The sequence below is a fragment of the Eptatretus burgeri genome, chromosome 9, assembly GCF_056783735.1.
Source record: "Eptatretus burgeri isolate ZD-2024b chromosome 9, Ebu_testis_v1, whole genome shotgun sequence".
Classification (NCBI taxonomy): Eukaryota; Metazoa; Chordata; class Myxini; order Myxiniformes; family Myxinidae; genus Eptatretus; species Eptatretus burgeri.
The window spans coordinates 84,755,858-84,777,440 of NC_140969.1; the positions used below are offsets into that span (position 1 = coordinate 84,755,858).

Genomic DNA, 21,583 nt, shown 5'->3' on the forward strand with positions numbered 1-21,583 from the left:
TAAAATTTTAAGATTTCACTGGATTTTGACAGTTATTTATATTTCGTCCATCTGATCTGCTTTTCAAATCAGATGTAATATTTCTATTAAATACTTTAGTCTGTGAGAGTAGATTGTGTTTCCAAATCAAGGCATATTTGAATAGGCCGAACAAAATGGTGAATTATGACCCCGACAAGCTGACAGAGGGCTGACCAAGGACAACACCTTGATAAAGGATAATTAAATAAGGCCGTTAATTATCTTCAAAAGGGTTGTTTTAATGAACTCGAACACCCGATTTTCATTCATGCACTACGTTGGAGTTCCCTGAGTATGCATGCAAAGTTTCAGGCTGTTAGGTTTCATGGTTTTTGGAGTTATGGAAGAGATACATACACACTGACATGCTTATTAGTAGAGATAGATAATGTGACTTTTTAAATTGAGGTACAGGGTTTGAATTTATTTTTAGTAGAAGAAGATGTAGTAGAAGAAGTATTAGAAGTAGAAGTGGTGGAAGTAGTCGAAGAGGTAGAAGTAGAATTAGAAGAAGAGGTAGAAGAAGTATGAGAAGTAGTAGTAGAAGAATAAGAAGTAGAAGTCGAAGTAGTAGAGGTAAAGAGGAAGTAGAATTAGAAGTAAAAGTAGAACAAGTAGAGGTAGTAGTATAAGTAGAAGACAAAGTAGTAGAAGTAGAGGTATAAGTTGAAGTAGAAGAAGTAGTAGTAGAGGAAGAAGAAGAAGTAGAGGTAGTTGTAGAAGAAGTAGATGCAGAAGAAGTAGTAGAAGTCAAAGTACTTCCTTCTTCGACTTCTACTACTTCTTCAACTTCTGCTTCTACTTCTTTTTCTGCGACTTTTTCTTCAACTTCATCTTCCACAACTTCTACTTCTCCTACTTCTGCTACTTCTTCTACTACTTATTCTTATTCGACTTCTACTACTTCTTCTACGTCTACTTCTAAGAAGTAGAAGAGGCATTTAGAAGTACTAGTTCTACTTCTATGACTTCTACGAAGTAGAAGAAGGAAGAAGTACTTCTATTTCTACTACTTCTCTTCTTCGACTAATTCTACTTCTGCAACTTCTTCCACTTCTTCTAAGAAGAAGTACTTCTTCTATTTCTACTACTTCTTCTTCTACTTGTACTTCTTCCACTGCTTCTTCTTTGACTTCTTTTTCTACGACTTCTTATTCTACTTCTTCCACTACTTCTTCTACTTCTTCTCCCACTTCTACTACTACTTTTTCTACTAAGTCTTCTTCTACTTCTTCTACGTCTACTTCTATGACTGTTACAACTTCTACTTCTTCTTCTAAGAAATAGCAGAAGAGGAAGAAGTAGAAGAAGAAGAATTTAGAAGTACTTCTACTAACAAGAGGAAGAATAAGAAGGAAGAAGTACTTCTTCTATTTCGACTACTTCTTCTTCTTCCACTTATACTACTTCCTCTTCTACCACTTCCACTTCTACTTCAAGGAAGAAGTAGAAGAAGAAGTACTTCTTCCACTTCTTCTACTACTTCTTCAACTAAAACTTCTTCCACTGTCTTCTTCTACTTCTATGTCTTGCACTTCTTCTAAGAAGTAGAAGAGGAAGACATAGAAGAAGAAGCAAGAAGTACTTCTTCTACTTCTACTTCTTGTTGTTCTACTTCGACTTCATCCACTTCTACTTCGAAGAAGAGGAAGAAGTCGAAGAAGAAGAATTTAGAAGTACTTCCATTTCTATGAAGAAGAAGTAGAAGTCGGAGAGGAAGAAGAAGGAAGTACTTCTTCTATTTCTACTACTTTTCCTACTCTACTACTACAGTACTATTACTACTTCTTCTACGTCTGCTTCTACTTCTTTTTCTACGACTTCTTCTACATCTTCTTCCACTACTTCTTCTATTTCTTCTACTTCTTATACTACGACTTCTACTTCTTCTAGGTAGAAGAAGTACTTCTACTACTTCTTCTTCGTCTACTTCTATGACTTTGACAACTTCTACTTCTTCTAATTTTACGTCTTCCACTTCTTCTCAGAAGTAGAAGTAGAAGAGTAAGAATTTAGAAGTACTTCTTCTAAGAAGAAGTGGAAGTCGAAGAGGAAGAAGAAGAAAAGTACTTCTATTTCTACTACTTCTTCTTATTCCATTTCTTCTTCTACTTCTACCTCTTCGACTTCTTCTTCAACTACTTCTTCTTCGACCTCTACTTCTATTACTTCTACTACTTCAAAGTAGAAGAGGAAGAAATACTTCTTCTATTTCTACGACTTCTTTTTCTTCAACTTCTGCTACTTCTCCTTCCACTACTTCAACTTCTTCGTCGACTTCTTCTAAGAAGAAGTAGAAGAAGGTAGAAGTACTTCTACTAAGAAGAAGTGGAAGAGGAAGAAGAAGAAGAAGAAGAAAGAAGTACTTCTTCTATTTCTACTTTTACTTTTTCTACTTCTGCAACTTCTTCCACTTCTCCTTTTGCGACTACTTCTACTAAGTTGAAGAAGAAGAAGTAGAGGAAGGAGATGAAGAAGTCAAGGAAGAAGTAGTGGAAGCAGAAGTAGACGAAGAAGAAGAAGAAGGAGCAGTGGAAGTAGAGAAGTAGACATAGAAGAAGTTGAAGTTTAAGTGGACATAGAAGAAGAAGAAGTTGAAGAAGTAGTGGAAGAAGGAGAAGTAGACATAGAAGAAGAAGTTGAAGTAGGCGTAGAAGAAGTAGAAGTAGACATGGAAGAAGAGGACGGAGAAAAAGTAGTAGTAGAAGATGAAGAAGTTAGAGTAAAAGAAGTAGAAGAGGAAGTAAAAGAAGAAGTAGAAGTGGAAGTAATAGTCGTAGTAGAAGAAGGTCTAAAAAGAAGAAGACGTAGAAGTAGTAGAAGTAGAGGCAGAGATAGAAGAAGTAGAAGTAATAGTCGAAGAAGAAGTAGTGGAAGTCGAAGAAGAAGTAGTACAAGAAGTAGAAGTCGAGGTAGAAGAAGACGTAGTAGAAGTTGAAGATGTAGTAGAAGTGGAACAAGTCGTAGAAGAAGAAGTAGAAGTAGTAGTAGAAGAGGAAGCGAAGTAGCAGTAGAAGTTGTAGAAGTAGAAGAAGTAGTAGAAGAAGTATACATATAAGTAGTAGTAGAAGAAGTAGTACAAGTAGAAGAAGTGGAAGAAGAAGTTGACGTAGAAGAAGTAATAGTCGAAGAAGAAGAAGTTGAAGTAGACATAGAAGAAGAAGAAGAGGTAGTAGAAGTTGTAGAAGAAGAAGTAAAAGTAGAAGAAGTAGAGGTAGAAGTAGACGTAGTGGAAGAAGTATAAGTAGAAGAAGAAGACTGAGAAGAAGAGGAAGTTGAAGTCGTATGAGGAGAAGTAGACGTAGAAGAAGAAGCAGAAGTAGGAGAAGGAAGTAGACGTAGAAGAAGAAGTCGACAGAGAAGAAGTAGTAGTAGTAGAGGTAGTAGAAGAGGAGGAAGTCGAAGAAGAAGTAGACGGAGAAGTAGAAGAAGTCAAGGTAGAAGTAGTCGAAGTTGTAGATGTTGTGGAAGAAGTAGAAGTAGGAGAAGTAGTAGAAGAAGAAGAAGACGTAGAAGAAGTAGAAGCAGAAGCAGAGGAAGTAGAAGTTGTATAAGAAGTAGAAGCAGAAGAAGAGGAAGTAGAAGTTGTATAAGAAGTAGGAGAAGAAGAAGTCGACATAGAAGAAGTAGTAATAGTCGAGGTAGAAGTCGAAGAAGTGGAAGACTTAGAAGAAGTAGGAGAAGTAGCAGAAGTATTAGTATAAGTAGAAGAAGAAGTCGAAGTAGGAAAAGAAGAAGTCGAAGTCGACATAGAAGAAGTTGACGTAGAAGTCGTAGTGGAAGAAGAAGAAGTTGAAGTAGATGTAGAAGAAGTAGGAGAAAAAGTGGAAGTAGAAATCGTATAAGAAGTCGAAGAGGAAGTAGAAGTAGTAGAAGAAGAAGTAGAATTAGTAGACGAAGAAGTACAAGTAGAAGTCCAAGAAGAAGAAGACGAAGAAGTATACGTAGAAGTTGACGTAGTAGAATAAGAAGAAGTTGAAGTAGAAGTAGTAGAAGTAGAGGTGGAAGTAGTTGAAGAAGTAGTAGCAGTTGTAGAAGAACAAGTAAAAGTCGAAGAAGTAGAGGTAGAAGTTGTCGAAGTCATAGAAGTAGAAGAGAAAGTCGAAGAAGTATTCGAAGTCGAAGAAGAAGTAGAAGCAGTAGAAGTAGAAGTGGAGGTCGAAGTCGAAGAAGAAGTAGAAGAGGAAGTCGAAGAAGAAGTAGAAGTATAAGAAGTAGAAGAAGTGGAAGTTGAAGAAGTACTAGTAGAAGAAGTAGATGGAGAAGTGGAAGTAGAAGAAGACAAAGAGGAAGTCGAAGAAGAAGTAGAAGAAGTGGAAGTTGAAGAAGTACTAGTAGAAGAAGTAGACGCAGAAGAAGACGAAGTAGAAGAAGAAGTAGAAGAAGAAGAGGAAGTCGAAGAAGAAGTAGTCGAAGTATTAGTACAAGTGGAAGAAGTAGAAGTAGAGGGAGAAGTAGTAGAAGTCGAAGTAGAAGACTTGTAGAAGCAGAAGAAGTCGAAGTAGAAGACGTAGTCGAAGCAGAAGACGTCGAAGTAGAAGACGTAGTAGAAGCAGAAGAAGTCGAAGTAGAAGACGTAGTCGAAGTAGAAGACAGAGTAGAAACAGTAGAAGAAGAAGTCGTAGAAGTATTAGTATAAGAAGAAGTAGTAGAAGTTGTAGAAGTAGACGGAGAAGAAGGAGAGGTAGGAGTAGAAGAAGAAGTAGAAGTCGTATAAGAAGGAGGAGAAGAAGTAGTAGTATAAGAAGTTGAAGTAGACATAGAAGAAGAAGTAGAGGTAGTAGAGTTAGAAGAAGTAGTTGAAGTTGTAGATGTTATAAAAGTAGAAGTGGAGGTCGAAGTGGAAGTAGTCGAAGAAGAAGTATAAGTGGAAGTGGAAGTAGAAGTAGTAGAAGAAGCAGTGGAAGAAGAAGTTGAAGTCGAAAAAGAAGTCGTAGAAGAAGTATACGTAGGAGTATAAGTAGGAGAAGTAGTAGAAGTATTAGTACAAGTTGTTGAAGAAGTAGTAGAAGTATTAGTATTAGCAGAAGAAGTAGAATAAGACATAGAATAAGTTGAAGCAGAAGTTGACGTAGAAGTAGACGTAGAAGAAGTCGACATCGAAGAAGTAGTAGTAGTAGAAGAAGAAGTTGAAGTAGAAGAAGTAGAAGTCGACCTAGAAGTGGAAGTAGATGAAGAAGAAGAAGATCCGATTAAATAATTATCAACTGGGTTGTCTGCCTTTTGGAACAAAAGTAAAATTTAATTATTACTCCATGGATAAGATTGGTGTTGGCTTCATGGTAAGGGTGGCTTAAGATCTTGAGTTCAAGTCCCTCTGGGTCATTGAGTTAATACCAGGGCAGGTCGACTCGGCCTGCCATTCTTCCAAGGTTGGTGAAATGAGTACCGGCCTGCATTTAGGGCGGCACTGTATCAACGGCACACCCGTGTCTTCAAAAAACTATGCAGCCCATCAGCCACATAGTAGTAGTTGTAGAAGTAGTAGAAGAAGTCGAAGAAGTAGTAGAAAAATAAGAAGTTGAAGAAGTAAAAGTAGTAGAAGAAGTAAAAGTAGTAGTAGAAGAAGAAGAGGAAGTCAAAGAAGTAGTTGTAGAAGTCGAAGCAGAAGAAGACGTAGTGGAAGAAGTAAAAGGAGAAGTATAAGTAGAAGAAGTAGGAGAAGTAGAAGAAGTAGACGGAGAAGAAGGATAAGAAGTAGAAGTATGAGTAGAAGAAGTTGAAGTAGAAGTCGACATAGAAGAAGTCGTAGAAGAAGAAGTTGAAGTAGACGTAGAAGAAGAAGAAGTCGTCGAAGTTGTAGATGTTGTAGAAGTGGAGGTCGAAGTGGAAGTAGAAGAAGAAGTTGTAGAATAAGTCGTAGAAGAATTAGAAGTAGAAAAAGTAGTAGAAGAAGAAGAAGAAGTATAAGAAGTAGAAGTCAAAGTCGACATAGAAGAAGTTTACGTCGAAGAAGAAGAAGAGGAAGTATAAGTCGTATAAGTAGGAGAAGATGTAGAAGTCGAAGAAGAAGAAATTGTAGAGGTATACGTAGAAGTAGAGGTAGAAGTACTTGAAGAAGTAGTAGTAGTAGTAGAAGTAGAAGAAGAATAAGAAGTACAAGTAGAAGAAGTAGAAGAAGAAGTCGTAGAAGTGGAAGTCAGAGAAGTAGTAGAAGAAGAAGCAGTTAAAGTCGAAGAAGTAGAAGAAGTGGAGGTAGAAGTAGAAGAGGAAGTCGAAGAAGTAGAAAAAGAAGTAGACGTAGAAGTAGAGGTAGTTGAAGTAGAAGAAGTTGTAGATGTTGTCGAAGAAGTAGAGGTAGAAGAAGAAGTAGGAGAAGAAGTGTAAGTATACGTAGAAGTAGTAGTAGAAGAAAAAGAAGAAGTTGAAGTAGACGAAGAAGTAGTAGTAGAAGTCGTAGATGTTGTAGAAGAAGTAGGAGATGTTGTAGAAGTAGAAGACGTAGTCGAAGAAGTAAAAGTAGAAGTTGAAGTTGTAGTAGAAGTAGAAGAAGTTGCCGAAGAAGTATAAGTAGTAGAAGTGGAAGGAGAAGTAGTCGAAGAAGAAGCAGTTGAAATCGAAGTAGAAGCAGTCAAAAAAGAAGAAGACGTAGAGGAAGTCGAAGTAGACGTAGAAGTAGTTGAAGTTGCAGATGTTGTAGAAGAAGTAGATGCAGAAGAAGCAGTTGAAATCGAAGTAGAAGAAGTCAAAAAAGAAGAAGACGTAGAGGAAGTCGAAGTAGACGTAGAAGTAGTTGAAGTTGCAGATGTTGTAGAAGAAGTAGATGCAGAAGAAGTTGTAGAAATGGATGAAGTAGTAGGAGGAGAAGATGAAGTCGTAGAAGAAGTGGAAGTATACGTTGAAGTTGACGTAGAAGAAGTAGAAGAAGAAGAAGTTGAAGTAGACGTAGTAGAAGTAGCAGTAGAAGTTGTAGACGAAGAAGTAGTAGAGGTAGAGGTAGTAGAAGTCGAAGAAGAAGTAGAAGCAGTAGAAGTATAAGTAGAAGCAGTAGAAGAAGTCGAAGTCGACGTAGAAGAATTAGTCGAAAAAGAAGTATAAGTGGAAGTAGAAGAAGAAGTAGTCGAGGTAGAAGTCGAAGCAGAAGTCGGAGAAGAAGTAGAAGTTGAAGTATAAGTAGAAGAAGTGGAAGTAGAAGTGGCAGAAGAAGTAGACGGAGAGGAAGTAGTAGAAGTCGAAGAAGAAGTAGATGTAGAAGTCGAAGTCGACATAGAAGGAGACGTAGAAGGAGTAGTAGTAGTAGTAGTAGTAGTAGTAGAAGAAGTAGAAGTTGTAGAAGTAGATGTAGTGGAAGAAGTCGAAAAAGAAGTAGTAGAAGAAGTATAACTAGAAGTAGAAGAAGAAGAAGAAGACGGAGAAGAAGTAGAAGTCGTAGAAGAAAAAGCAGAAGTAGAAGAAGTCAAAAAAGAAGAAGAAGTAGAGGTAGAAGTCGGAGCAGAAGAAGAAGTGGAAGTAGTTGAAGTAGACGTGGAAGAAGTAGAGGAAGCAGTAGAAGTCGTAGAGGAAGAGGAAGTCGAAGAAGAAGTCGTCGAAGTTGTAGATGTTGTGGAGGTCGAAGTGGAAGTAGTAGAAGTAGAAGTTGTAGAATAAGTTGTAGAAGAATTAAAAGTAGAAGAATAATAATAAGAAGAAGTCGAAGTCGACATAGAAGAAGTTTACGTCGAAGAAGTAGTAGAAAAAGAAGAAGAAGTAGACGTAGAGTTAGAAGTAGTTGAAGAAGTCGAAAAAGAGGAAGTAGAAGAAGTAGAGGTAGAAGTAGTAGAACTCGTGGAAGAAGTCGAAGACAAAGTAGAAGAAGTAAAAGTAGTGGAAGTTGTAGAAGAAGTCGGAGAAGTAGTAGAAGAAGCAGTCGAAGTAGAAGAAGAAGTCGAAAAAGAAGAAGACGGAGAAGTAGAAGTAGTATAAGAAGTAGAAGAGGAAGTCGAAGAAGTAGAAGTAGAGGTAGTTGTAGTACAAGTAGGAGAAGAAGTATAAGTATACTTAGAAGAAGTAGTAGTAGAAGAAGTTGTTGATGTTGAAGAAGAAGTCGTAGAAGTAGAAGACGTAGTCGAAGAATGTAAAAGTAGTAGGAGTTGTGGAAGTAGAAGAAGTCTTAGAAGAAGAAGTAGTCGAAGAAGAAGCAGTTGAAGTCGAAGAAGAAGTAGAAGAGGTCGAAGATTTCAAAAAGAAGACGTAGAGGTAGTTGTAGTAGAAGTAGAGGTAGTTGTAGTAGAAGTAGATGTAGAAGAATTAGAAGTTGTAGTAGTAGAAATGGATGAAGTAGTAGTAGTAGGAGAAGAAGTAGATGAAGAAGTAGAAGAAGTGGAAGTATTCGTAGAAGAAGAAGTAGAAGTGGCAGAAGAATAAGAAGAAGTAGTAGATGGAGAAGGAGAAGCAGTGGAAGTAGAAGTCGTATAAGCGGTAGGAGAAGAAGCAGAAGAAGAAGTAGACGTAGAAGAAGAAGAAGTCGAAGTCGACATAGAAGTAGTAGTAGAAGTAGAAAAAGAAGAAGTAGACGTAGAAGAAGTAGCAGAAGTAGTCGAAGTTGAAGAAGTAAAAGTAGAAGAAGTGGAGGTCGAAGTAGAAGTTGCGGAAGTAGAAGAGAAAGTCGAAGAAGTAGAAGACGTAGTAGAAGCAGTAGTGGAAGAAGTTGAAGTAGAAGTAGTCGAAGTATTAGTATAAGCAGCAGAAGGAGAAGAAGAAGTCGAAGTAGTATAAGAAGAAGAAGAATAAGACGTAGAGGTAGGAGTGGAAAAAGAAGTAGAGGTAGAAGTAGTAGAAGTTGAAGTAGTCGAAGAAGTAGAAGTTGTAGAAGAACTAGAAGAAGTTAACGTCGAAGAAGTAGTAGAGGTAGAAGTCGAAGCAGAAGAAGTCGTAGACGAAGTAGAAGAGGAAGTCAAAGAATAAGTAGAAGCAGTAGAGGAAGTAGTCGAAAAAGAAGAAAAAGTGGAAGAAGTATACGTTGAAGAAGTAGAAGTAGAAGAAGTAGGAGAAGAAGTGAAAGTATAAGAAGAGGAAGTAGAAGTCGTATAAGAAGTAGGAGGAGAAGAAATAATCGTAGAAGAAGAAGTCGAAGTCGACGTAGAACGAGTAGTAGTAGAAGAAGTAGTCGAAGTTGTAGATGTTGTAGAAGTGGAGGTCGAAGTAGTAGAAGAGGAAGTCTAAGAAGAAGTGGAAGTTGTAGTAGAAGAAGTAGACGTAGAAGAAGTCGACATAGAAGTAGAAGAGGAAGTAGTAGAAGTCGACGTAGCAGTGGAAGTAGACGATGAAGAAGAAGAAGATCCAATTAAATAATTATCAACTGGGTTGTCTGCCTTTTGGAACATAAGTAAAATTTAATGATTACTCTATGGATAAGATTGGTGTTGGCTTCATGGTTAGGGTGGCTTAAGATCTTGAGTTCAAGTCCCTGCGGGTCATTGATTTAATACCAGGGCAGGTCGACTCGGCCTGCCATTCTTCCAAGGTTGGTGAAATGAGTACCGGCCTGCATATAGGGGGGCACTGCATCAACGGCACACCCGTGCCCTCAGAAAATTATGCAGCCCATCAGCCACATCGTAGTAGTTGTAGTAGAAGAAGTAGAAAAAGTCGAAGTAGTAGGAGAAGTAGAAGAAGTAGTAGAAAAATAAGAAGTAGAAGAAGTAAAAGTAGTAGGAGTTGTAGAAGTAGAAGAAGAGGAAGTCGAAGAAGTAGTGCAAGAAGTATAAGTGGAAGGAGATGTAGTAAAAGAAGAAGCAGTTGAAGTCGAAGAAGACATAGAAGTAGAAGAAGAAGTAAAAGTAGAAGAGGTAGAAGTTGTAGAAGTAGTAGTAGAAGTAGAAAAAGAAGTAGAAGAAGAAGTAATAGAGGTGCAAGTCGAAGAAGAGGAAGTCGAAGTAGAGCAGTAGAAGAAGTAGACGTAGTAGAAGAAGAATCGAAAAAGAAGTAGAAGAAGTAGAAGTGGAAGTAGGAGAAGAAGAAGAAGAAGCAGAAGTCGAAGTCGACATAGAAGAAGTAGAAGTAGTAGAAGAAGAAGTAGTTGAAGAAGAGGAAGTCGAAGAAGAAGTAGTAGAGGTAGTAGAAGGAGAAGAGGAAGTAGAAGACGTAGTAGAAGAAGCAGTGGAAGTAGGAGAAGTAGTTAGAAGTATTAGAAGTGGAAGAAGAAGTAGACGTAGTAGTAGTATAAGAAGTAGGAGAAGAAGAAGAAGTAGATGCAGAAGAAGTCGAAGTAGAGGTCGACATAGAAGTTGACGTAGAAGTAGAAGTTGAAGTAGAAGAAGAAGTTGAAGAAGAAGTTGAAGAATTAGAAGAAGTTGTAGTAGAAGTGGAGGTGGAAGTAGTAGAAGAAGAAGTAGAAGAAGAAGAAGTTGAAGTAGACGGAGAAGAAGAAGAAGAGGAAGTATAAGAAGTAGAAGAATAAGATGAAGACGTAGAAGAAGTCGAAGTCGACAGAGAAGAAGTTGACGTAGAAGAAGAAGTAGAAAAAGACAAAGTAGACGTAGAATAAGTCGGAGAAGAAGTGGAAGTAGAGGAAGAGGAAGTCGAAGTCGCATAAGAAGTAGACGTAGAAGTAGAAGTAGTCGAGGTAGAAGATGTAGTTGAAGTAGAGGTAGGAGTAGAAGTAGTAGAAGAAGAGGAAGTCGAAAAAGAAGACGTAGAGGTAGACAAAGTCGTCGAAGTTGTAGAAGAAGTGGAGGTCGAAGTAGAAGTAGTAGAAGAGGAAGTTGAAGAAGAAAAAGGTGCAGAAGTAGAAGACGTCGGAGAAGAAGTATAAGTAGTAGAAGAAGTAGTAGTTGAAGAAGAAGTCGAAAAAGAAGTAGTAGAAGTAGTATAAGTAGGAGTAGTAGAAGTATTAGTGTAAGAAGAAGTAGAAATAGAAGTAGAAGAAGAATAAGTGGAAGTAGTCGGAGAGGAAATAGAAGTTGCAGAAGAAGAAGAGGAAGTAGTATAAGAAGTTGAAGAAGAAGAAGAATAAAACGTAGAAGAAGAAGAAGACATAGAAGAAGTCGACGTAGAAGAAGAAGTTGAAGTCGAAGAAGTATTAGTAGACGAAGAAGAAGAAGGTCCGATTAAATAATTTTCAACTGGGTTGTCTGCCTTTTGGAACAAAAGTAAAATTTAATTATTACTCTATGGATAAGATTGGTGTTGGCTTCATGTTTAGGGTGGCTTAAGATCTTGAGTTCAAGTCCCTGTGGGTCATTGAGTTAATACCAGGGCAGGTCGACTCGGCCTGCCATTCTTCCAAGGTTGGTGAAATGAGTACCGGCCTGCATATAGGGGGGCACTGTATCAACGGCACACCCGTGCCCCCAGAAAATTATGCAGCCCATCAGCCACATCGTAGTAGTTGTAGTAGAAGAAGAAGTAGAAAAAGTCGAAGTAGTAGGAGAAGTCGTAGAAAAATAAGAAGTAGAAGAAGTAAAAGTAGTAGGAGTTGTAGAAGTAGAAGAGGAAGTCGAAGAAGTAGTGCAAGAAGTATAAGTGGAAGGAGATGTAGTAGAAGAAGAAGCAGTTGAAGTCGAAGAAGAAGTAGAAGTTGTAGTAGAAGAAGAAGTAAAAGTAGAAGAGGTAGAAGTCATAGTAGAAGAAGTAGAAAAAGAAGTAGAAGAAGAAGTAGTAGAGGTGGAAGTCGAAGCAGAAGAAGTCGTAGAAGAAGAAGAGGAAGTCGAAGTAGACGTAGTAGAAGAAGAATCGAAAAAGAAGTAGTGGAAGAAGTGACAGTAGGAGAAGTGGAAGTAGAAGAAGAGGAAGTCGTATAAGAAGTAGGAGAAGAAGAAGAAGAAGAAGCAGAAGTCGAAGTAGACATAGAAGAAGTAGTAGAAGAAGAAGAAGTTGAAGTAGACGGAGAAGAAGAAGAAGTAGAGGTAGGAGTAGAAGAAGTCGAAGAAGAAGTAGAAGTTGAAGAAGAGGAAGTAGAAGAAGTAAAAGTAGAGGTAGTAGAAGGAGAATTCGAAGCAGAAGAGGAAGTAGAAGACGTAGTAGAAGAAGCAGTTAGAAGTATGAGAAGTGGAAGAAGGAGAAGTAGAAGAAGTAATAGAAGAAGTAGAAGTAGTAGAAGAAATAGAAAAAGAAGTAGACGTAGTAGTAGTAGAAGTCGTATAAGAAGTAGGAGAAGAAGAAGAAGTAGATGTAGAAGTTGAAGTAGAGGTCGACATAGAAGTTGACGTAGAAGTAGTAGTAGAAGAAGATGAAGAAGTTGAAGTAGAAGAAGTTGAAGAAGTAGTCGAAGTTGTAGAAGAAGTGGAGGTCGAAGTGGAAGTCGAAGAAGAAGTTGAAGTAGAGGGAGAAGAAGAAGAAGAGGAAGTAGAAGAATAAGATGAAGACGTAGAAGAAGTCAACATAGAAGAAGTTGACGTAGAAGAAGAAGTAGACGTAGAATAAGTAGGAGAAGAAGTGGAAGTAGAGGAAGTCGAAGTCGCATAAGAAGTAGACGTAGAAGTAGAAGTAGTCGACGTAGAAGAAGTAGTTGAAGTAGACATAGACGAAGAAGAAGTCGAGGTAGGAGTAGAAGTAGTAGAAGAAGAAGTAGAAAAAGAAGACGTAGAGGTAGACGAAGTCGTCGAAGTTGTAGTTGAAGAAGAAAAAGTTGCAGAAGTAGAAGACGTCGGAGAAGAAGCATAAGTGGAAGTAGAAGTAGTAGAAGAAGTAGTAGTTGAAGAAGAAGTCGAAAAAGAAGTAGTAGAAGTAGTATAAGTAGAAGTATTAGTGTAAGAAGAGGTAGAAGTAGAAGAAGAATAAGTGGAAGTAGACGGAGAGGAAATAGAAGTTGCAGAAGAAGAGGAAGTAGTATAAGAAGTTGAAGAAGAAGAATAAAAAGTAGAAGAAGAAGAAGACAGAAGAAGTCGACGTAGAAGAAGAAGTTGAAGTTGAAGTCGAAGAAGTATTAGTAGACGAAGAAGAAGAAGGTCCGATTAAATAATTTTCAACTGGGTTGTCTGCCTTTTGGAACAAAAGTAAAATTTAATTATTACTCTATGGATAAGATTGGTGTTGGCTTCATGGTTAGGGTGGCTTAAGATCTTGAGTTCAAGTCCCTGTGGGTCATTGAGTTAATACCAGGGCAGGTCAACTCGGCCTGCCATTCTTCCAAGGTTGGTGAAATGAGTACCGGCCTGCATATCGGGGGGCACTGTATCAACGGCACACCCGTGCCCCCAGAAAATTATGCAGCCCATCAGCCACATAGTAGTAGTTGAAGTAGAAGTAGTTGAATAAGAAGTTGAAGAAGTAAAAGTAGAAGTAGTAGAAGTAGAAGAAGTAGTGCAAGAAGTATAAGTAGTAGTAGAAGAAGAAGCAGTTGAAGTCGAAGTAGAATAATTCGAAAAAGAAGTGGAAGAAGTAGACGTAGTTGTAGAAGTAGAAGACGTAGTAGTAGAGAAGAATAAGAAGTAGAAGAAGTAAAAGTAGAAGAAGTTGAAAAAGAAGTAGAAGAGGAAGTAGTAATGGAAGAAGAAGTAGGAGAAGTAGAAGTATACGTAGAAGAAGAAGAAGTAGTAGACAGAGAAGAAGTCGAAGTAGAAGTATACGTTGAAGAAGTATACATAGAAGAAGTTGAAGTAGTAGAAGAAGTATACGTGGAAGAAGTGGAAGAAGAAGAAGACAGAGAAGGAGAAGAAGTAGAAGTGGAAGTAGAAGAAGCAGAAGTAGAAGAAGTTGAAGTTGAAGTAGATGAAGAAATTGTAGAAAAATAAGTAGAAGTTGTAGAAGTAGAAGAGAAAGTCGAAGTAGAAGTAGACGGAGAAGAAGTAGAAGAAGAATAAGACGGAGAAGAAGTAGAAGAAGAATAAGACGTAGACGTAGAAGAAGGAGTAGAAGTAGTAGAAGACGAGGAAGTCGAAGAAGTAGAGGTAGAAGTAGTAGAAGAAGTAGAAGTGGAGGTCGAAGAAGAAGTAGAAGTAGAAGAGAAAGTCGAAGAAGAAGTGGAAGTGGTGGAAGAATTAAAAGTAGAAGCAGTGGAAGAAGTGGAAGTAGAAGAAGTTGTCGTTGAAGAAGTATACATAGAAGTACAAGTAGGAGAAGTGGTGGAAGTATTAGTCTAAGTCGAGGAAGAAGTAGTAGACGGAGAAGAAGAAGTCGAAGTAGTGTAAGAAGTAGAAGAAGAATAAGACGTTGTCGTAGTAGAAGTAGACGTAGAAGAAGTAGTAGAAGTAGAAATAGACGTCGACGTAGAAGTGGAAGTCGACGAAGAAGAAGAAGAAGAAGAAGATCCGATTAAATAATTATCAACTGAGTTGTCTGCCTTTTGGAACAAAAGTAAAATTTAATTACTACTCTATGGATAAGATTGGTGGTGGCTTAAGATCTTGAGTTCAAGTCCCTCTGGGTCATTGAGTTAATACCAGGGCAGGTCGACTCGGCCTGCCATTCTTCCAAGGTTGGTGAAATGAGTACCGGCCTGCATATAGGGAGGCACTGCATCAACGGCACACCCGTGCCCTCAGAACATTTTGCAGCCCATCAGCCACAGGCTGCATACAAATAAATAAATAAATAAATAAATCATTTGGATGTCCTCCATCTCTGTGTCCAGTCATTACCTGATTATGATAGCAATCCCTATCCCCTTATCCTTTCTCTACCTTCCCCCAACCCATACTTTACATGAACTGTAATGAAGGTTTCAAGTAAAAAAATAAGGCAGAAATGACAAAATAAAAATGATGAATTGTCTGGTTAAAAATGAAGGGCAAACATTGTAAAGGGAAGGAAGATGGAAGGTGGCATGGAGGCACTCACTCGCTTTTGAATGATGATGAGGGAGAAAATCTGAATAACAGAAAGAGAGGATGCAGAACAAGCAGTGGAGATGAAAAATATGAACTTGGAAGCAGTTCCTAACTTGGGCTCCTCTCCTGCTGTGACATGCACACACCATGGTGGAATTATGTGATGACATTTACGATGGGACACATTCATCTTCCTTGGATTCCTCCTGGGAGAAAATTTATAGTCTGAGCAGGGGGTCCAGCAAGTTCCTTTAACACCACTGCATGCTCACTCGTATGTGATGTGGGCGGTGTGGAAGAGGAGAGAGGAAAAATTATGAAGGAACGTCACCGTCACGGCCTCCAGACAGTGATGCCTTCAAGAATTGATGCGGTTATCGACTATATATTTATTATGTACGCACGAGGCAGTGGGGGCAAAACAAATACCATGATATGAGAAAAGGAAGAGATGAAAGAATGAGGAAAGAGAAAGGAAGAGAGAGAGACAGAGACAGAGACAGAGACAGAGACAGAGACAGAGACAGAGACAGAGACAGAGACAGAGAGAGAGAGAGAGAGAGAGAGAGAGACAGAGACAGAGACAGAGACAGAGACAGAGACAGAGACAGAGACAGAGACAGAGACAGAGACAGAGACAGAGACAGAGACAGAGAGAGAGAGAGAGAGAGAGAGAGAGAGAGAGACATAGAAACAGACAGGCATCGAGAGAGACAGACAATGAAGATGCACAAGAGGAGGATGGATGAATTGAGGGAAGAGATGGATGTGCAGATGAGCTCGTTGAGAGGATTGATGAAGAACTGGCTGAAGTAGGTGGGGCACCTGGTACTGATGGAGGAATCTATACAGTACGTCCGAAGAGAGCAGATGTGTTTAAAGAGTGAGGAAGGAGAAAAAGGGGTAAATGGTGTATGAGATGGGGGAGGATGGGGGGGGTAGATTGTGTGAAGAGGGAAGTCAGAAATGTGGAGGAGTGTTGTGGACAGGGTAAAGTGGCAGCTCGGTACCTGTCAGCATCACTCCAAATAAAGAGATTTTGAGGAAGAATAATATACAAGAGGTAAGTTGCATTTAAAACTCAACTAAAGATTTGTTCAAATTACACATTTTCCTTTGATATTGTATTGATAATTAATCCGTGCATCCCCAAAAAAGTTGTCAAACCATTTTTTATTGGAATAACGATAAAGGTATGAGTAACAAGTATCCGATAATTATTTTTATATTTTGTACCTGGGAATGTGACCAGCAGTCTTGGACACCTGGAGACCCGAGGCCCGCCGACCACACGCCAGTGGTCGAGCCTGCAAGATGAGTTTGTAAGTCTGTTTGAAGCTCGAGATGGTCACGAGTACACCCAAAGCAAAGGGTCAAACAACATGGCTATGCTGATGGAGGATGTCGTGGAATCGGTGAATGGTGAAACGGTGCATTTGTGGGTCCTCGTTTAATACCGTACTCTTTGAAGGCACCTGTAACCCTCATTACCACCTCACCTGGGAACGAACCACGATTGGCTCCACCTGTTTGTCACCTCCAAAAACCAAGACGACTTCACAAACACATCTTTAAAATCTTTGGAATAATTAATTCCAACACTCAGATTTTTAAAAACTTTTCTTAACACATTTTATGGAATCACATTTCCTCGTTCATCCAAAAGTTGATTTCAGTTCTCAGCTATAAAACCGCTTTAGAGTGCAGCTTGGTGCGGGTGATATGAACGAGACTTTGTGCGTCGGTGTTTGTTTTTAAAACCGAGGGTTTTTGGAGTTGCAGAAACATCGTCTTATGAGAAATCATGGAAATGTTGTCTTATTGATGGGTATGGCAGATAAACCGAGATACAGGCTTCAAATCCTTTGGCCTTTCGATGGCTCTGCTTCCACCATCCTTCCTTGACTTCAATTTATGGGCCGAAAACAGAATCCACATACTTCAGTTCCATGATTCCAATCACACTCGTATCCACTCTCAAACTTCAACCTCGAGTCATCTTTCATTTTCTGTGACAACTCAACGATCTCATCGATGCCCACGTTCAGCCTGAATTGGGCCGAGACATGTCTGCCCGAATGCAGGTGCTGGGGATCCAGGATAGAAAGATGGCAGCAACATCACCTGCTGTCATCCAACGATCAGATTCATTGACTGATGAGTGTGTAGATCATGCTGGGAAAACAAGACAAAAAATATGTTAGCCGAGTACCGCATTGTGGGCCGAGATGTCCAAATACACCTGTCATTCCAGCAAACTGGATCCCAAAGATCCCATTCCATCAAATTTATATCACTGTGAGAAAGGTATGTCGGATGAGACGGCATGACAAGCACCTGAAGATGCGAAAGAGTGAGAAAACGGTGATAACCTACCTGTAGAGGTAGTAAAAGAAGGACAGCAGGTAAAAGGCAAGTTTCAAACCGGCCTCACGTTGACACTGCGAAATCATGTGACTGCTCATAAGCACTCCTGGGCTATACAAACTACGTAGTGCTGGTCTGTGGAAAAACCTGCAATAGATGGTGGGAATAATGAACGTGGAGTCTATTATAACGAATGTCATGTTTGATGAACAATGAAATTTTAACTGGAGAGTTCATAGAACACCAAACCCCACCCAGTCTTAGAGAAGGAGGACATGGGAAGGGTCTTTTAAACTCTTGCTTTGTGTTTCCGAGCACCATCTGTATTTCTTACGGGCCGCCATCACGTCTGAATCTTTCTATTCATTCCCCGATGATGAGGGCACGAGCGGCAAATTTGATTGGTCGAGATGGCGCAAAATTTCGTCCAAGTGCTGCTAAACTGGAGGGTTTTGGAAGTGCCAAGAAGGTGATTTGTGTTCTGCAATGTTCAGGTATACAATAAAATTTAAATAAAATAAATATTTTAAAGGTTGTAGAAAAACAAACAAGCAAACATTTTTAAAGACGTTTTGCTTGTTGTTTGTGTCCCTTATGACGTCTTTAAACGCACGAAGTTTCCTGTTTGGAATGGTTTTCAATTTAGTTTGGCTGCCAAACAGGCAGACAGAGTAAAACAAATTACCTCGCCGCGTGAGTATATGTGATCGGGATGAGATTCTGTACAATTTGCCAAATTCAGTCAAAGTACGACGTCGATCATAGACTGATGTCTGGAGACAGACTGACACGCAGCCAAAATTAACCAACTGCCGAACCCAACTTTTTGCTTCACATTCACGGGGTAATGAATCGATTTGCACTTGACATAACAAACAATGAGATGTACAATTATATAAATTATTAAAATATGAGTGAGAGAAATTGAGTTAAAAAAAAATTCTGTTATGGCAGTAAGTTAAGAACTAGTTATTAAACCAAATACGACCTGCAGGTCGAACTGAATAAAGTGAAGAGTAATTATTTTTTTATTTATTTTTAATTGACTTCCCCCTTTTGTGATTCTTCGTGTTAGTGGGCACCTACCTGCACTTGACACAATTGGAGTGTGTGGTGGTGGGGGTTAAAACCCATCACAACCTAAGAATGGGGATTCTTGCACCTGTTATATTTATTGGTGAGGAGTGCAAATGAGGGGGGACACTGCATTAACCTGCGAATCTTTGATTCTCGTCATAAATAAATGTTATTGGGGATTTTGGGTGAAAACATCTGAAAAATGGTCCTTTAGGCCTAGGTCACATTTGCCACGGCGGCCGTGGGCTCTCCAAAATCTGTGGCCACGAGCAATTGCTCACCGTAGCAATTAGACAAGCCAAGCTATGACGTAGATGTGTTCCACGTCGACCGTACGTAGGGCGTACGGTGGGCTTGCATTTTCAGTGCGGCTGCCGTAAGCTCTTCTTAATGAAAAATGAATTTTCCCAACCCCCAAAAAATTACGGCACCCCCCGTTTTCGGTCTCCACAATTAATAAACACGCCGTGCGGCTACCCGAAAAATAAAAACATGCTTGACTGCTACAATGTGTGACCGTGGAAATACTGCGGCCGCTTTATAATTGCGAGTGTCCGTACATTTTGTGGACCCTCCGGGCGCCGAGCCAAATGCGACTTAGGCCTGACCTCGTGTTTTCACCTTCATTTCTTTTTTTTTTAATCATCTTGTTTTAATTATTAACAAAAAAAGCAATCCGATCACGTGGCGTGACGGACTGTCGGGCAAGGATTGAATTTCACACCAAAACCGGTTGTAATTTTTAATATCCATGATTACGTCAGCCCGATGCGTTTGATGAAAGTGATTGTGGTTCTGGGGGCATCATGTTTGATGAGCTGCCCTGGGGGCAGCGCTCTCGCAGAGTGCGCGAGCGATCGAAACCCAGGCCGGAGCTCGAGCCTGTGTGGGCCTTTGGATATGGCGATTGTACCAGTTTACATACAATACACCGCCACCGAAGGTCATTTACTCATCTTATTTTACCTTAAACATGGGGGATTTCAGTTTAAAGTGTCTTGAAAGTGGGTTTTCTTTGGGTCCACGAACGGATTAATTCACTTTCCATTATTTCTTATTGGGAAAATATTTTTTGAATCCGAACTTTTTGCAATCCGAACAGCCTCCTGGAACGAATTAAATTCGGATTCTGGGGGCACCACTGTGAAGAGGCAAACTATACTCCGATCTCTAGCGGTAGTGCACGGTGGATGCACGGTCAACGCAGACTGCCACGGAGGCCTACGTAGGTGCACGGCGGGCGTAGGGGAACCGTGCGTCGACCTTGCGTTGCCCACAGGTAGTCACGCAGACCGCAAGGCCACTGTACGGCGACCGTGTAAATAGTGCGGCCGCTGTAATTTTTTAGGGGTTGGGAAAATTCATTTTTCATTGAGAAGAGCTTACGGCAGCTGCACGGCAAACGCAAGCCCACCGTACGCCCTACGTACAGTCGACGTTGAACACATATACGTTATAGCTTGGCTTGTCCAATTGCTACGGCGAGCGTAGAAATGACAAAAAGTTATAACTCTGCGATTTCATTCCACGGCGACGCTACGGCCTGTAAAATATAGACAAACGGCGTAGGGCCACCCTGAGGCCACCTCAGTTTCTCTGCGGGCGCCGCATGTTTCTGTCAATTCAGAGGGTGTACGGCCGCCTTATCCTCGCTGTAGAGCAAATGTGACTGAGGCCTAAGCATCAAAATGTATGATTATTTAATGCCCCATACCCCCAACTGATTTTACCAGACTCTTCCACACCCACCCCACCCCACACCCCTTATTTTACTGGATCCGTAACCGTGTAATACATTATTATTCACAAGTGTCGACGAGCGACTCATAGGGAGGCTCGACCAAAATGTTTCAGATGGAGACACAAGGCAAATTGATAATCACAGGAATGAGTCCACAGAGGATAATCAAGAAAGAGAAAGAGAAAGAGAGAATTCAAATTAAATAATGAGAGAAGTTTCTGTATGTGCAGTGAAGGTGCAAGTGTGAGCTGGCACACAAGATTAGAAAATTGGAAAGTAATGGACTATGATGATTCAGCTTCTTTAGCTTAGTCAGAGAGTCTCCCAAAGGTCAAAATGCGAAATGAGGAACAGTCCATTGGAAGGTCATGGTGTAAACCCTCATCTCACCTCCACACGTGGTAGCAAAGAAGTGGGGTGTTTAGGCCCAGCGTGAGCCACTCCATAGAACAGAGGAACATCACGCAGAACAAGGCGTGGATGAAATACTCTGGGAGCAACAACTGCGGTAGAGATATAGGTGGTTAACAATTTCCTTGCGTCAAAAGTGCCAAAATTAATTACACTTTTGCTTTAGCGCAGACTCCGTTACTTTAGTGGAGACCTTTGGTCTGAAACTTGTGTAATCCATTAAAGGGTCAGAATCCTTGGGGGGGGGGGGCTTTTGGCAGATATTTCACATTGTGCTCCTCAAACACTTTCGGCCACATTTTCATCCTCGGGTTTTCCATAGATTATGGGAAAACCAAGATAGTCGTAATGATTCCAAACATTGAAACCGTCCAATCCAATGTGGGCTTCCTCTTTGAGGACTGCACATACATGCACACATGCACAACAGAGCATACGAAACCTCAGCAGCTAAATATGTATTGTTCATTCAAGTAAGAATGACCATTGTTAAAATAAAAAAAAAGTTATCAAGTAAATTAAGGCGTCTGTAAAGTGGTCACTCAATCATCGGAAGGTGAACAACGATCCATTTCCATACATCTTCAACGGACACCGTGCAACCGAGATGACGGGCAATTAGTTAAACAAGGCAGAGCATATCTTTCTGCGTATAATGATTTCAAACAATAACTCCATACAGTGCAGTCAGGAAATAGGCCACAGATGTTGGCCAAGATACGAAAGGAATTCCGAATGTAGGCCGCAGTTACAATCATTTCAAAATGTCGACAAGCGACACACAGGCCGACAAGCATCGACTAACCTCAACTAACCTCAGAACTAACCTCAACATTTTCCTTGGCACAACTGGGCTCACACACACCTACAAGGCTCTCATCCGCAGCTTTATGGAGTACTGCTCTCCCCTCTGGGCCGGTTCTCCTGCTCAGCTTGACAGCATGGAAACCAAGGCCATCAAGATCATTGGAATCACTCGTGATGAAGCTGAGTCTGTGGGCCAATCACTTCGCCATCACTGACAGGTTGTTAGTCTCTCTGTCTTCTTCCGCCTCATTTCTGGACTTCTGCCCTCCACGTGCTTTGTCCCCCCCCTCCCCTTCCCCCAGGTATTTGCAGGACACATGCGGTCCACCAGCAACCACCTCCTAGTGAAACTGCCTCAATCCAGAACCACTGCTCACCTCGACTCATTTGTTTGTCTCTTTTCCCACCTGTGGAACCACCTTCCACACCCTCTTGAATCTCATTACAGGTGTTCAAGCCAGCTGATCACCCC

The 21,583-nt window shown here is 40.2% G+C and overlaps 3 protein-coding genes across 8 annotated transcripts in view; all 3 read right to left on the minus strand.

The window, feature by feature from the left end:
* Positions 1–2,458: 2,458 nt before the first annotated feature.
* Positions 2,459–5,262, minus strand: LOC147020501 (uncharacterized; the record flags this gene model as incomplete). Its single annotated transcript, XM_085893794.1, has 2 exons — positions 2,459–2,812; positions 4,447–5,262. Coding segments are annotated over 2 exons (1,170 nt in total), but the record flags the coding sequence as incomplete, so codon positions are not given.
* Positions 5,263–8,814: 3,552 nt separating this feature from the next.
* On the minus strand, positions 8,815–12,755 carry LOC147020502 (uncharacterized; the record flags this gene model as incomplete). The annotated part of the gene is made up of 2 exons (XM_085893795.1): positions 8,815–9,158; positions 11,702–12,755. Coding segments are annotated over 2 exons (1,398 nt in total), but the record flags the coding sequence as incomplete, so codon positions are not given.
* A 3,107-nt stretch (positions 12,756–15,862) lies between these two features.
* LOC147020503 (protein cornichon homolog 3-like) overlaps positions 15,863–21,583 on the minus strand; it is a 99,966-nt gene continuing 94,245 nt past the window's right edge. For all 6 annotated transcript variants that reach the window (XM_085895894.1, XM_085895895.1, XM_085895890.1 and 3 more), the window contains 3 exons: positions 20,284–20,396; positions 17,085–17,222; positions 15,863–16,883 (listed from right to left, as the gene is read on the minus strand). In XM_085895894.1, coding sequence (XP_085752020.1) covers positions 16,856–16,883; positions 17,085–17,222; positions 20,284–20,396 — 279 coding nt within the window. In that variant the 3' untranslated portion in view covers positions 15,863–16,855. The remainder of the gene's footprint in view (positions 16,884–17,084; positions 17,223–20,283; positions 20,397–21,583) is intronic.